The following is a 15,086-nucleotide window of genomic DNA, read 5'->3' on the forward strand; positions in this document are numbered from 1 at the left end:
CAAGGTTCCGTGCTGGGGCCACTCCTTTTTAATATATTTATTAATGACCTTGGTGATGGTTTAGAGAGTAAAGTTTCTATTTTTGCAGATAACACTAAACTCTGTAAGGTAATAAAATCAGAGCAAGATGTAGCTTCTCTACAGAGGGACTTAAAAAAACTGGAGGATTGGGCAGCCAAATGGAATATGAGGTTTAACACAGATAAATGTAAGGTTATGCATTCAGGGATCAAAAACAAGAACGCAATCTATAAATTAAATGGAATAAATTTAGGAGAATCTATAATGGAAAAGGATTTGGGAGTGCTCGTAGACAGTAGACTTAGCAATAGTGCTCAATGTCAAGCAGCAGCTGCAAGGGCAAACAAAGTATCAGCATGCATAAAAAGGGGCATAGATGCAAGGGAAGACAGTGTAATTTTGCCACTATATAAATCATTGGTAAGACCTCATCTTGAATATGCAGTACAGTTCTGGGCACCACTCTATCAATTTTGTCGCCCTTTCTGAACCCTTTCTAGTTCCAAATTATCTTTTTTTTTATAAAGGGTATGGAGTCATTAAGTTATGAGGAAAGGTTAGCCAGTTTAGGCATGTTTACTTTAGAAAAGAGGCGTCCAAGTGGAGATATGATTACTATGTACAAATACATTAGGGGTCAATACAGAGAGCTTTCATGAGAACTTTTTACCCCAAGGACCATACACAGGACACGTGGTCATCCCCTAAGGTTAGAGGAGAGGAAATTTCACAACCAGCAAAGGAAGGGGTTCTTTACAGTAAGGGCAGTCAAGATATGGAATTCATTGCCAGGGAAGGTTGTGATGGCAGATTCAATAAATATGTTTAAGAAAGGGTTAGACAAATTTTTAGCGGAAAGGTGTACGACCGTTAATTAAAATGAAGGATAGTAGTAAATATAGGGTAAAAATAGGACTGCAATATTGAGTCTGGGGGGATTTTTCACAATTGAAACAGATTGGCGGTTGCTTACTCTGGATTAATTTCAAATATAAGTGCAGGATCGCAGGAGATCCAAAATAGGTTGAACTTGATGGACTGGTGTCTTTTTTCAACCTCATCAACTATGTTACTATGTTACTTACAACTTACCCAAAACATTGGTTACTCTTGCCTTGGAGATTGTGTTTTTTATTTCATTTCTGTTGTCACTTAGTGGAACTGAAAGCTCAAGTCCAGGCTATCAGTGCCACGGTACACATGCATATCCCTCAAGACTGGCCTGGTGGAGTGGCAAGCCGTAATATTGGCAAGGCAGCTAAATCTAGCTCAATTGCCTCTGCGAGATTTTATTGATAAATCATGCCAATAGGTAATTTTTTATTGCTGCGATAAGCAGAAATAGAAAACCAGCCCTATATCCAAGGTTTACAAAATAGACGCTAGAATCTCCGATAATTCAACCCTCAACCATGGCACATCAAACAGATCTGCCACCTGCAAAAGTGCCCTCGGACAGAGGACCATGACTAGAGGAAATCTCAATTCACAGCAAACTTCCTATACTATAAATTAAATTTTCTCGCCTTGCAAACCTACTTTACTTCTTGAATATCCCATCCACCCTTTCCTACATTCCTCAATCTACCTTTATTATATTCTCCTCAATAACTGATAAAGTCTCTACACTCATTTCACCTACAACCTGCCCTTTTAACGATATTCCCTCCCAAATTCTCCACTCCTGCTAACTCTCTATATAACAACCACGCTATTTCTCTGCAAACAACTTGAGGCTACTGCAACCTCTTCATATCTGGCAGTATACTCGCCTATCTGTTCTTGCTTTAACCCATCCTAAATACTGTGGTAAGACTGATCTTCGTCTCAAGCTGTTCCCCATCTGCCTCACCACTCTGTAAATCCCTACACACTGGCTTCCCATATCATTTAGAATACCACTCAAATTACTCGCCTACAAAGCACTCTACAACACCCTTTCATAATTCTGAAGTTATCATCTCAAAATACTCTTCTAAAATGTGAGATTAGATCTACCTCTGACCTACATCTCTCCTCTGATTACCAACTCTCACTCCTGCCTACAAGACTTCTCCCCTGCCACTATACACTTATGGAATTCAACACCACATCTGACTCTTCTCCATCCTCTAAATCTTTAAGCACTCTTAAAGTCAACGGTTTCTTAGAGCTTACCCTACTCCAACTTATACTACTCACACTCTCATAGTTGTCCAAATCTCAACTCCAAGCCACTCTCACTTCTCTGAAGATAGCGGAGCCCTTTTGCTATTTGAATGTAAGCTCTCTCATAAGCTGCATTTATTTTGTATACCTTATATGTCCCCGTTTAATGTATGCCCTGATTTCCTCACTGACCAGCACTGCGGAACACTGTGGTCATAATAAAAATAAATCAATCTGTAATATTGGGAACAGATCTGAATACAACAGCCTGACATTCAAATATGTACCAGCATCCCCTTCAACATTGCAACAATATCACTACTACACAAACAATTAATTTCTGATCCTAAAACATGAAAAGTTCTGAGAATCCCAGAGAATGACTGTATGACAGTTTTCGTGAATATTTCAGGACCGATTGGGGGTCATTTCTGAAAACTGGTAAACAAGTAATTTGCAAAAAAAAAATACTGTAACCTATAGAAACCAGATTTTCACAACAAGTTGTAATATAGCTTAGTAAATAGAGGCAATAATCTGATTGGCTACCTGTGTACCAATTTTCATAAATGTGCCTATAAATAGCCACAGAAACAGTCAGTAAATGAGTATATACATATACTCACACATTATACATATTGACAAAAAATCTTTGTTTGCTAAATTATCAGAACAGATCTTGACAAGTTCGTCACCTATAGCAACACCCATTCCCACAGAACTAGATATGTTCGCCAGTACTGTGTTGTCCCTAGACTTAATCTCTAGTAGTGATAACGTAGGTGTAGGTTGGCACAATAGGATACAAGCAAAGATAATAAACTGATGTAGCAGATATGGATGATGGAACAGAATGTTCAATCAGTACTACTCTTGGTACTAGACTGTACTGAGTAGTATAGTGAACCATAAAGTAATGTACAATTGTAATTCCAGTGTTTGGCCAGTTCTGCTGTGACAGTGTGCAGCAGCACAACCACTGATAAAACCTGGTAAAGCAGGAACAATAGGAAGAGTAGCATAGAAAAGTAGAGCTTTTTGGCTAGACGACAGGTCAGGGAATAGCAACCACAGAAATACACAAATAGCTGTCTATATAACAACATTGGCAAGCAGCAAATGCTTGTTTGCAGTAATCAGGATGCTAATGGGTTACCACAAAAAAAATAAAAAATGGTAAAAACCAATATTAAAATGGATCAAGAAGTCCACATATATGATGTCAATTAGCTGCAGGGCAATCAAAGGAGTCTGTGCTAAAAACTCCACTATTTTGCTTGTGGCTGTCTATAACCAAGGTATGCAGTGTGAGGTTCAGAATCCAGAGAATGGAACAAGAAGCAGAGCAGTGATAAATATGCAATAAGCAAAGTTCGGTCAAGATAGCAAACAGGGTAATCAGGGTCTCAGTCTGAGGTTCGGGTCCAAGCAACAAACAGGATTGTCGGGGTCACAAGCCAAAGTCCGGTATCAGAAAGCAGACAGGATTCAGAACAGGAGAGAAGAGAAGCATGGAAACGCTAGAATGTGATCACTATAACTGGCAAGGTCTGAATGAAACGGGTTGCTATTTAAAGCAGTTGGCACCAAGGAGCATCCGATAAAACCTGCCCCAAAATGACCTACAAGCATGTGACTAATCACTGAATGAAAAAACATAGCAGTAAACATAGCTTGCCTGCACAACAGCACTAGTAAAAACAAACAAACAAAAAAACAAAACACACTGCTTATGCATGTGTGTACAATATCTAAATGGTATTGTGTATAGAGGATACACAATACAAGTTGGACAGATAAGAAAGACTGGATTGCTGGAAAGTCAAGCATTTGGGAAGAATTTTTCACAACACGATCATATTGTAGAATGCATTGTAATTGTAATTAGCCTATTCTTCTGTGCAACAAACATCTCAGTGTATGGAGTCACCTTACAATCTTTAAGATGTGATCCTATTTATTTTCGATTAAAGAAAAAAATATGCACTATTTGTGGTGACAATATATTATATACAATCAAAAATAAAGATTGTAATATCTGTTGCACTGGTGCTACCCACGTAAGTGCAGCTCCTCAGTACCTTGGAACAGTGCATCGACAATTAATTATATATTACAATTATTTGGTTATCTCTTGATATTTAGTACCAAATCCTGCACTGTTCTGTGAAAATAGTTTTTCACATATGCAGCTCATGCCAAATAGAACAAACAGTAAAGTAATTCCATAAAGTGCATGTTCACAAGCTGCAGTCACTGGAATTTAAACCAAATCAAATTTACAACATAGTTTTAAAATGTGCACTCTTAAGCCCAGGTCCACTACAGTCTAAAGTTCTACTGCCAGTAATAACACTGCTCTTTCCTATAATGGTTCTTAAGTTTCAAAAGTAACATTGCAGAACAGCAAGAGTCCAGAGTTTTAAAACCTGTCTTGATTTGGCCAACATCCTTTATAATCGGATTACATATAATCTGTACTAAAACCATTTTAATTGACATTTAAAGGCATACTACTAACCAGTTGAATTACAAGTAAGCCATACAGAAATAGTTCTACTTTTTACATGCAACTTTTCACTTTGTCCTAACCTCACCTCTATACCCGAATTTCTCTTCAGTGAATAAAACATGGTTAAACGATGCAAACTTTTACTGGCAGCTGTGTCTGGATAATTTAAGGTTTCAAGTAGATACTAATTAAACAACATGTACTGGAGGTACAGCATCTACCCCAAAAAATATAAAAGAGGTAAAACATCACATTAGAAAAGCCCTTTTGTGAATAATCTTTTTAAACATCACCTGTCTCAAAAAGCAACAAAAGCGTACTTTTTAGAGAGTTGTTTTCCTCCCCATTCTACACAGGCACCTCCCCTGGGACCTGCACGGTTTGGCCAATGCAGAGTGTGCCTGGTGCTCCCTGCTGGACAGCTATAGTGCTCACCCAGCCACGAGCCAACTGTTATTTGGGCAATTTGCCCATAGACTCCCTCTAACAGCTTTCATACAACATTGTAGAAGCTATCCAGCACAGGTCCCAATTTAGAACATGTACTCTCACCCATTCCATTAAGCAAACTGTGGGGTGAACACAGGAAGAGGCCTCTACCAATATACATCACATTGTGGAAAACTCCTATAACACAGGATTTATAGCAAAAATAAATATATAGTAATCAAACTGGTGGCAAACTCACATCAAACTCAAGCAGAGCATCAATCTGTTGCTGTAGTATTGGCATACCCTTCAGTAGCTTTTCTGGCACCATTGTCCTCATCACTCCTTCAGCTCTGGAAAGAGACAATGTTAAATTAACACTGGAAGAAATACATATTTTCATTAAAATATTTGATAATGTAGCACTTTCTGCAAATGGAGTCCTGGAAATCAATGGTAAATGTTATCATTTGTTTTATCAGAGTACAAGACTGGTGGCCAAAATAATGTGTTAAGATTCCTGTAATGCATAAGGGAATCTAATGCCTGAACTGCCTCCAATGCACGGGTTCCACCACTACAGGGTTTGGGGGAAACCCAGCAATGCCTGGTCACCCTCCCTGCATAGACTCTCGCACGCTCGGAATTGCAAACCAGGGGCCCCTTTTTAGCATTAGACAGACCCACATGCTCAGAATTGGCCCCGCTCTGGTATCGAGTGCAAAGCTGAAGCTCCCTTGCCAAGCTCTTACCTGAATTTACTGAGGGGCAGTGTTCAGCACCTGAGTGAAGTTAATATATATGTATATACTCCTGTACACAATATCTATATAAAAATGCAAAATGTAATGTCATCACATACCTGTTCCTTAAGACATGCTGTGCACTATAAAACAGACTCATTTCCTACTGTACAATTGTTAGAAGTCTCTTGGATTTCCTTTACCTGTATAAATAGCACTTTGCCTGCTACCTCCTGCTTTTATATGGTAATTTCTTAGTAACTTCTTATATTTATAATTTACAGTAGAGATACTTTATTGTAAGAGGCAGGGGTATATTTTGTATAAATCAGAAGCGCATATAGTGAAAACCAATGCAATAACATTGCTAAGCACAGTTTCTAAAGATATCATTTACAGGAGTTTGTGTCACTTGAGATATAATAATTCATATGATTTATAAATGGACAAATAAATGAATTGTATCCTATGAAATGGTTGGCTGTAGAAGATGCACCACATTCAGAAAAAGATAAAGTCATACCCCTTCTTGACTCTGGCGAAGTCAAATGCCATTTGCCTGTAGGAGAATGCTTTTTCATTGAGATACCTACTGTAGCGCCTAATAAATGTGGACATATCATAACCTGGGAGAGAGAAAAAAAAAAGGCACTATAAAAAAAGGTAATGTACACACAACAATCTTATAAAAATCAAAAAGATATTTTCACAAATCGCATACATAAAAGATTTCTGATAAACATGACCATATACAGCAAAAAGATCCCTTGAGGATAGTGAAAATTACCCCCACAAATAGCTACATAGTTACTTTCTAGTACTGGGCAATCAAAATTACCTTTTTATAATCCGGGATGGTTACAGTTAATCTTTTCGGTTATATTGCTCTTTTTAGATCTTTGGTGTGACACACATCCACCAATAATTGTGAGATCTCCAACAAATATCTTGCATTACAGCAAAACAAACAAAAAGCGCATGTATGTGGACACTGGTCTTCCTGCAGCTCAGTAAGCAAACAGACAAAATGGCCTGCTTCTATAAACTAACAAATAATCCAAAGATTACTTGCTTAATTTACACTTTTTAATCAGTTTTCTTATCAGATAAGAGAACGAAGATGAAAAATCAATGCTACACCACAAGACCAGAGACCGAGTGTACAGGGAATAGAGTAGAGTACATTTAAAGTATGTGGTAAGTTGAAGTGATAACACACTAAGTACAGTCTTAAACATATCATTTACTAGTTTACAAAAGCAGATTATTTATGCTCAGGGCCTGATCAAACAATGGGCTGATCAGGCTGCAGCCTGGGGCGCTGGGGGGGGGGGGGGGGGGGGGGGGTGCGTCTCTGCGCCAGCAGCATTGAAGATTTTTTTTTTCTTTTAAATACTTACTATTGATCATGCACCCAGAACTGCCTCTCCCCCCTCCACCACACTGTCGCTTCCTCAACCCTCCTTTATGTGCAGCTTCCTCCCCCTTTCCCCTCTCCTCCTCCCCCGTCCTCTGACTGTCTGGCGTGATGTCATCATCACATCCCAAAAGTGTCAACGAGGAGCAGCAGTGAGAAGAACTCGCTGCCAACAGAAGACAAGTGAGGAAGCCTGGTAAGTGAAGGTCTGTGTATATGCAGGGACATAGTGTTCTGTAGGGGGAGAGTGTAGTGAGGAGAAGTATGTGCTGAAGGGGGAAAAAGACAGTGTGTGCTCCCTGTTATATGTTGAATGGGTCTTAGCCTTAATAGGACAGCATTGGCGCAAACACCCCATGCCATAAAATAAAGTTGTTTGTACTGTATCTGTATGCTAGTGCGTGCCTCAAATAAATATATATATATATATATATATATATTTCTCCTGAGAAGTTGGGCATTTATGTCTCTAACCACAAATCATCGGTGTGCTGTGATTTTTCATATGAAATACACTTATTTTGTGCTCTGGTTCTAACATTTACAAGATTCATATAGAGAATACATTTGCCTGTAACAGGCATTCCATCATCATAAAAAAGCGTATGCAGCACTATGAATAAAACATGACAAATGCTCAACTTAGCACTGCAGCAATTTTATACATCTCCAATCAGTTTGTTGTAACTTGACAGTACATTAACCAGAAAAAGTACTCATAACTACACTAACATGCATACTGATATGTCCTTTGTTCAAATAAACCACTTCAGATACCATTTGTAAAAAAAAAAAATAAAAAAAAAAAAATGGCTAAATGCAGCTTCGACTAAAGCCAAATTACCCAATACATAAATGTGCAGTGTTTGGTGTCATCCTCTATGATCCATTTCATGTAAGTGACCCAAGTGTTAGAATTGATCATCTAGTCAGTTCACTTTACAGAGCAAGACTAATTGACAGACTACATATTCTGTACAACATTTAATAAGTAGTATAAAATGCTCCAATAGTGAAAAGAATAATGAATATATCATACTGAGATCTGAGCATATAATCTCCCTCCTCACTTTGATTAATAACTGGCAATACAGGAGCATATATCAATGTCCATTTATATGGTGCAACAGAGTCTGTAGCACCTGACAAACATAAAAATGACATACATGAAAACAGTGTACATAAAGACAGGAATATGGATACAGTTGAGCAAAATAATAAATGCATGGATGTAATTAACCGAACAAATCACATAACATAACATAAAATACAATCAGCATAAGATGGGACAGGGATAACAAGGTTGACAGAGTGGACAAACATGAAACATAGGGTAGAGTGCACTGCCTGTTTGCTTACATTCTAGGGCAGTGTTTCCCAACCCTAGTCCTCAAGTACCCCTAACAGTGCAGGTTTTCCAGGTGACCAGTGATATAATTAGGACCACTTGTGGATCTTTCAAAATGTGTCAGTCAGTAATGAATACACCTGTGCTCCAACAAAGATATATGGAAAACCTGCATTGTTAGGGGTACTTGAGGACTAGGGTTGGGAAACACTGTTCTAGGGAGTAGTGAGAGACAATAGGTGCTAAGAGGACGTTAAACATAGCGGCCAAGGCGAGTAGCAGAGCATATATCACGTCTCATGTTTATTTCTTTCACTGTGTTATGAATGGAGGTGCATGGTCTGCAATGTTGGAGGCAGATGTCTAATATGAGCTCTCCGGTCGGTGTACAAAATGTACCAGGTTCCAGCTACATGACCTCAAATTACTGATTTCTGCTTGCTCCTCGCTCCTCTTAGATTGGTGGTCTAGATCAGGAAAAGCCTGCTTTGGATCATGCTCACAAACAGACAAGGACTCTAGCAATCTCAAATTCAGCCTGGCAGACACCTCAGTCAAAGGAAAACAATGCCTCCCTGTCCACCATCTATTCCAAGTTAAGAGGCCACATTTTTTGTTGACTTTAACAAGCACACTGTCAACCTTAGCTATATAATGCACGTTCTTGATAAGCAGTCAAAGAAATTAGCAATCTTTGTTTTTTATTGAAGTGCAATCACTCAGTGCACTGCAATGACTGGGCTGGAAGATTGGGTGTTTGGACCCATCCCTAAAAGGAAAATGACCCCATTCCTCCCCATTCCCCATAATGGTCTTCAGGAGACCTTGACATCCCGACCCCTGGAGCCATAAGGCCTCCTAAGGGAGCAAGGGTTTTCAGGCCTAACTACTCCCCTTTTCTCCCAGAGTTCGACCTAAGCTTCCCTAGGGGAACTAGTTCTTTAGCTCCAGAAGGAGAAGGACAATGAACTTTATCCCAAAAACATTTCCTCTGGATTTCAGCCCTGCCACAAAAGGACCAGCTGACATAAGGTCAGTGATTCTCTTGTTAAGACAGGTGACTGTTGACAAGGCTGGAGATCACTCTGTTATGCTAATTGATTTAGAATAACAGACTAGAAGCTTTAAAAGGAGGGTGGTGCTTGCAATCATTGTTCTTCCTCTGTGAACCATGGTTATCTGCAAGGAAACACGTGCAGTCATCATTGCTTTGCACACAAAAAAGGGCTTCACAGACAAGGATATTGCCGCTAGTAAGATTGCATCTAAATCAACTATTTATCGGATCATCAAGAACTGAAAGGAGAGAGGTTCAATAGATGTGAAGAAGGTTTCAGGGTGCCCAAGAATGTCCAGTAAGTGCCAGGACAGTCTCCAAAAGTTGATTCAGCTGCGGATCGGGGCACCACCAGTGCAGAGCTTGCTCAGGAATGGCAGCAGGTAGGTGTGAGTGCAACTGGACGCACAGTGAGGCAAATACTTTTGGAGGATTGCCTGGTGTCAAGAAGGCCAGCAAAAAAGTCACTTCTCTACAGGAAAAACATCAGGGACAGACTGATATTCTGCAAAGGTACAGGCATTGGACTGCAGAGGACTGGAGTAAAGTCATTTTCTCTGATGAATTTCAGATTGTTTGGGGCATCTGGAAAAACACTTGCCCGGAAAAGGAAAGGTCAGCGTTACCATCAGTCCTGTGTCATGCCAACAAAAAAGCATCCTGAGACCTTTCATGTGTGGGGTTGCTTCTTAGGCAAAATTGTGAGTGAGCCTACTCCCTTGGCTAAGAACACAGCCATGAATAAAGCATGGTACCAAAACATCCTCCAAGAGCAACTTCTTTCAATCGTCCAAGAACAGTACAAACAATGCCTTTTCCAGCATAATGGAGCACCTTGCCATAAGGCAAAAGTGATCACTAAGTGGCTCAGGGATCAAAACATCTAAAGGTTTGGTCCACGGCCAGGAAACTCCCCAGACCTTGATCCCATTGAGAACTTGTGGTCAACCCTCAAGAGACGGGTGAACAAACAAAAACCCACAAATTTTGACAAACTCCAAGCACTGATTAGGCAAGAATGGGCGGCCATCAGTCAGTATGTGGCCCATAAGTTGATTGACAGCATGTCAGGGTGAATTGCAGAGGTCTTCAAAAAGAAGGGTCAACACAGCAAATATTAACTCTTTACAAATATTTCATAAGTGTCAGACTTTGATTGACAATTTCATTAAGTTTATGCAATTTTACTTCAGTATACCATAGCAACATATGACAAAAAAGGTCTAAAAACACTGAAGCAGCAAACTTTGTAAAAACAAATACTTGTGTCATTCTCAAAACTTTTGCCCATGACTGTACTTTAGTGAATACTGTCTGAACTCAGACAAGAGATCAGTTTTTATTTATTTTTTTAATTTCATGTACACTTTCTCTACTATCAATGTTTTAAATTCACTGGGTTTTAATGAATATTTTACTGTAATAAACACATTTTGAACAAACATAATAAAGGTTATGTTTGAATATATTAATCAGTGCATCACACAGCTAATTTCTTATCTTCTCTTTTGCTGAAATATAACAATTACAGTTACAGTGATGGACCTCATATTTCATTTAGTATTTCCCTATAGAAAATATATTGTAGGCGTTTAACTTGGGTAATTATATATGATTTTAGCTGGTGCTATTATTTCTCTGTATGTTGACATTTGTTCTGCCAGTCCTCTCTGTCTGTCTACATCCCAGTCAAGTCAGTCAATAGACCCTGCACAAGCTATGCTGCTTTTATGATGCAGGGTTGAAGTCCACCACTAAACATGGGTATGTGAGATTATGTGCAAGTTGTGACCTGTAACGAATATTGACTGACCGTAAATTTTGTAAGTTTGCAATATTTTCTCTGAGGGCTCAAACACACACACACACACACACTAAAACAATAGCGTTTTACCTGCAGTCCAGTCAGAGGCATCAACCACACAATGGACGCAGCTACAACTCCTGTCTCTATTGTAAATGTATCTTACTGTAACACCGCACATACCCAAAACGTTGTGCGACGGATGCAGCTAACTACACCGCAGATAAAATGCAACTGTATAGTGTGGGAAAAACATTTTAACCATTTAAATATATTAGGTTTCAATCTGGTTATTAGATAAGACTATGTGAAGCAGCAATACTTTGGGACTCAAATTGTATTATGTATATAACAAGTACAATTAACTACAAAACAGTGTCCATTTCTCTCGCATCCATTGGGGAACACCAGAAATACTGGGGTATAGTGTAGTGGGATAGGAGTGTGGGCACTTTAAGACTTGACCCTAGTTTAGTGCCCAGGCTGGACAGCTCTTTTTTGTCCCAATTTCATTTCTTTCTCCCTTTTACTTTTATTTCTTATTTACTTGGAGGCTTTTGCCTCCTGTGTTTACCGGAACCGCATAGTCAGTTCCGTTGAGCCAAGTCTGCGGCTGTCTTTGTCGGACATAAGACTCTAAAGTGCACAGCACGGTGGTGCCTCCTGCAGAGATAAATGTATGTCTTCCTTTTAAAAAAAATTTTGTTTGTCCTCACACTATGCACATAGTTGCCGACTCTCCCGGAATGTCCAGGAGACTCCCGAATTTCTGGGAGTCCTCCCAGATTTCCAGGAGAGCAGAGCAACCTCCCAGTTCCTGGCCAATTGATAAAGTAAGTGACAGTGGCGTGGCTTTTAATGCGATTTGCGAGTCATCATGGCCCACCCCCCTCTGTAATAGGTCAGACATGCATGACACACATACGTAGAAGGCTTCAGTTTAAGTTTAACAATTAATGCAAGTGTCCGTTGCCAAGACTGAAGAACCCCTTTTCACAAAATGACAATCATTTTTCATTTTGTTCATAAATATAATGTAAGACACCCCCTTCAAATCTGCTACAAGAAAACTAATCCAGCACATGTGGACAGTGAAAGAGACTTGTATACAAAAGGGGCAGTACCGAACAAGTGGCTTATTTGACTTACTCTACTTGTGACTTTTAATGGTTTTTTTGTGCTTGTTGCTCATGCTACAATAATAGAAATTCTTGGTCCTAAAGGTCACTTGAAAACACGCCATGGATAAAAACCCTAAAAGATTAAATCTCATCCATAAAGGTTATCCTTTTGTAATCTAAAAGTAGCCGCAGAAAAGTTTCACAAGATATTTTAAAATGCTATTTTTCTACAACTATAGGAAAACATATGTGAGCTACTGGACCATCTTTTCCCTAGGAAGAGCCTGCTGTGAAAGATTCATAACAGGTTACAAGAGTAAAATATTTCTATTTCCTGTTACAATGCATGAATGAATACAATAATAAAACAAAACAAAACATACATTAGGAGAAAAAAATATATATATATATAATTCTCACCATGGGATCCACTTTTGTCCAAAAAATTGCTAAGGTTAAATAGAGTGTTCCGAGATGCCAAATACTGAATGAATCTCTAAAATAAAAAAAATAGAATACATAATTTAAAAGCATTCAACTCAAAAATGTAAATTAACACAAGCAATGCATGCTGGCATGTCTATACTATCTTGTGAGTGAGTTGCTTAAGCATATAAAAAGACACACACTATCAATGTTCTATACAGAATTTACCAGAGAAATTACAAAATAATCATCAACAACTATGTTCATTGTTGTATTATATGAAGCTGCCCGAACTGAAACTGCTTTTTAGCTAGAAAAGCATTTGAAATATTAAAGTAAAAAAAAAAATATGTTATACAAGTAGGCAAAAGAGCTAATAGCATAGTTATTGGTCTTGGTTAGAAGTGGACAACATGTGGGTTACATAATCAATTTGTGAAATATGCAACACATTCTATTAATACTGCATGTAGATTCTCTTTAGTTCTGTGTGGCGAGTTTTCTCAAAGTAAGAGTTGCATGAAAAGTGAAAAGAGAAACAGATTTAAAAAAAAATAAATAAAAGTAAATTTTTTTTTTAACAAAAACAAAACAAACAACCACACCTCATACATCAGTCGCTAGTACATTCTGTTCTCCTTTTTAGCTTTAACCTATGTGTTTGATCTCATTTTTCAAGCAACTCACTGCTTCTGAGAGTTTGCACCACACAGCACTAAAAAGATACACCGTGCTGGATATAGTGCTCAAAGATCAAAGGGGATTAGTATTTCCCCGACTATTCCACAGGTGGAGAAACTTTTGTAGCAGAAGAACTACTATAAATTACTTCTAAAATTCTATTAGGGACTCTTGTGAGGTCTCAGAACAATGACTTTTGGTGTTCCAGCTGATGAAAGGTTGAGCATCCCTAGATATTTGTGACTCCCTGTTGTCCTGCAGCTAAAGCACTCGAGACAGGAATTTATTTATTTTTTACAATTGAATGGTAAGTTTACCTACGACATTATCAGTGATATTTTATTATCATTACATAATAGTGAATAAGTAATAATAATAATAATCTACAACCGAGTCTGAGAGCTTCAGAACACTTATACTGGCTGGGAAGTTGTAAGCAACATGTATAGATATTTCATATAGAGAAAATGAGGGACATTATTAGTTAACGGAGATTGAAAGAATGGAGAAGGTGCAAGGGGTGATACAGATTGAGCCCGGGAACACATCCCATTCTTTCCTCTTTCAAAAAGATTTTTATAAGTCCATGAAAACCAGGCAAAGATGGCTATTCCATGGGCAGGTCCCAAAACTGGAACGTGAGCATATATACACACAAGGCAAACAAACAAATTTGTGCAAACCAAAAAGCTCTGTCCAGCAGAATGTTTTGCAATTTGTTAAATTAACTTTTAGTAAATGGAAACATTACTGTATTTAAAAACACATGCAAAAAGCAAAATGTTTAAGGGTACATTGCAATAACAAGACTTCATGTTGAACAAGATTATCAATAAGAGATAAAGGGCACATACTAGACATGTTCCTTGTTGCACAGAGGAGCACACAGCCATTTTTACACCACAAATGACTGTTTGCACCAGCTATCAGCTAGTGGTTCTAAAGGGGTACAATGTTAGACTTTTGATGTGTCTTCAGATTTTTCTGCCTCTCCACAGAACCAGGGACTGGCTGTGCTGGGAGGGGGGGGGGGCACATGCCCCCTGGCCTGGTCCAACGGTGGGCTACCTTGGGTTGAGTCTCTGGGCTACCTGCACTTTTCCTTTGAAATGATCCTAATAGGCAACTGAGCAGAGTCTACACCTCCCAGGGTAAAATTTGCCAGCCAGCCCCTGCACAGAACGTAAAGTAGGCATGTGCCTAGATGTGCTCTAGAAAAACCAAGGTGTTTTGCGCTGTGCATTCAGTATATATTGTAAATAAGCTCCACTGATGAAGCGCTCACTCATGTTAATAAATAAGATGTCTATACATGCTTCCGGAGAAGAATAGCTTACGACTAATTGTCTTGCTGAGAAAATTTAACCATAAATCCATAA

General features: G+C 38.7%; 1 protein-coding gene across 1 annotated transcript in view; it reads right to left on the minus strand.

The window, feature by feature from the left end:
* SNAP91 (synaptosome associated protein 91) overlaps positions 1–15,086 on the minus strand; it is a 120,233-nt gene that overhangs the window by 74,329 nt on the left and 30,818 nt on the right. The window contains exons 3-5 of the mRNA XM_075202707.1: positions 13,021–13,096; positions 6,377–6,479; positions 5,370–5,463 (exon numbers count right to left, since the gene is read on the minus strand). Of these exons, the coding sequence (XP_075058808.1) occupies positions 5,370–5,463; positions 6,377–6,479; positions 13,021–13,096 (273 nt within the window). The remainder of the gene's footprint in view (positions 1–5,369; positions 5,464–6,376; positions 6,480–13,020; positions 13,097–15,086) is intronic.

The sequence above is a fragment of the Mixophyes fleayi genome, chromosome 3, assembly GCF_038048845.1.
Source record: "Mixophyes fleayi isolate aMixFle1 chromosome 3, aMixFle1.hap1, whole genome shotgun sequence".
Taxonomy (NCBI): Eukaryota; Metazoa; Chordata; class Amphibia; order Anura; family Limnodynastidae; genus Mixophyes; species Mixophyes fleayi.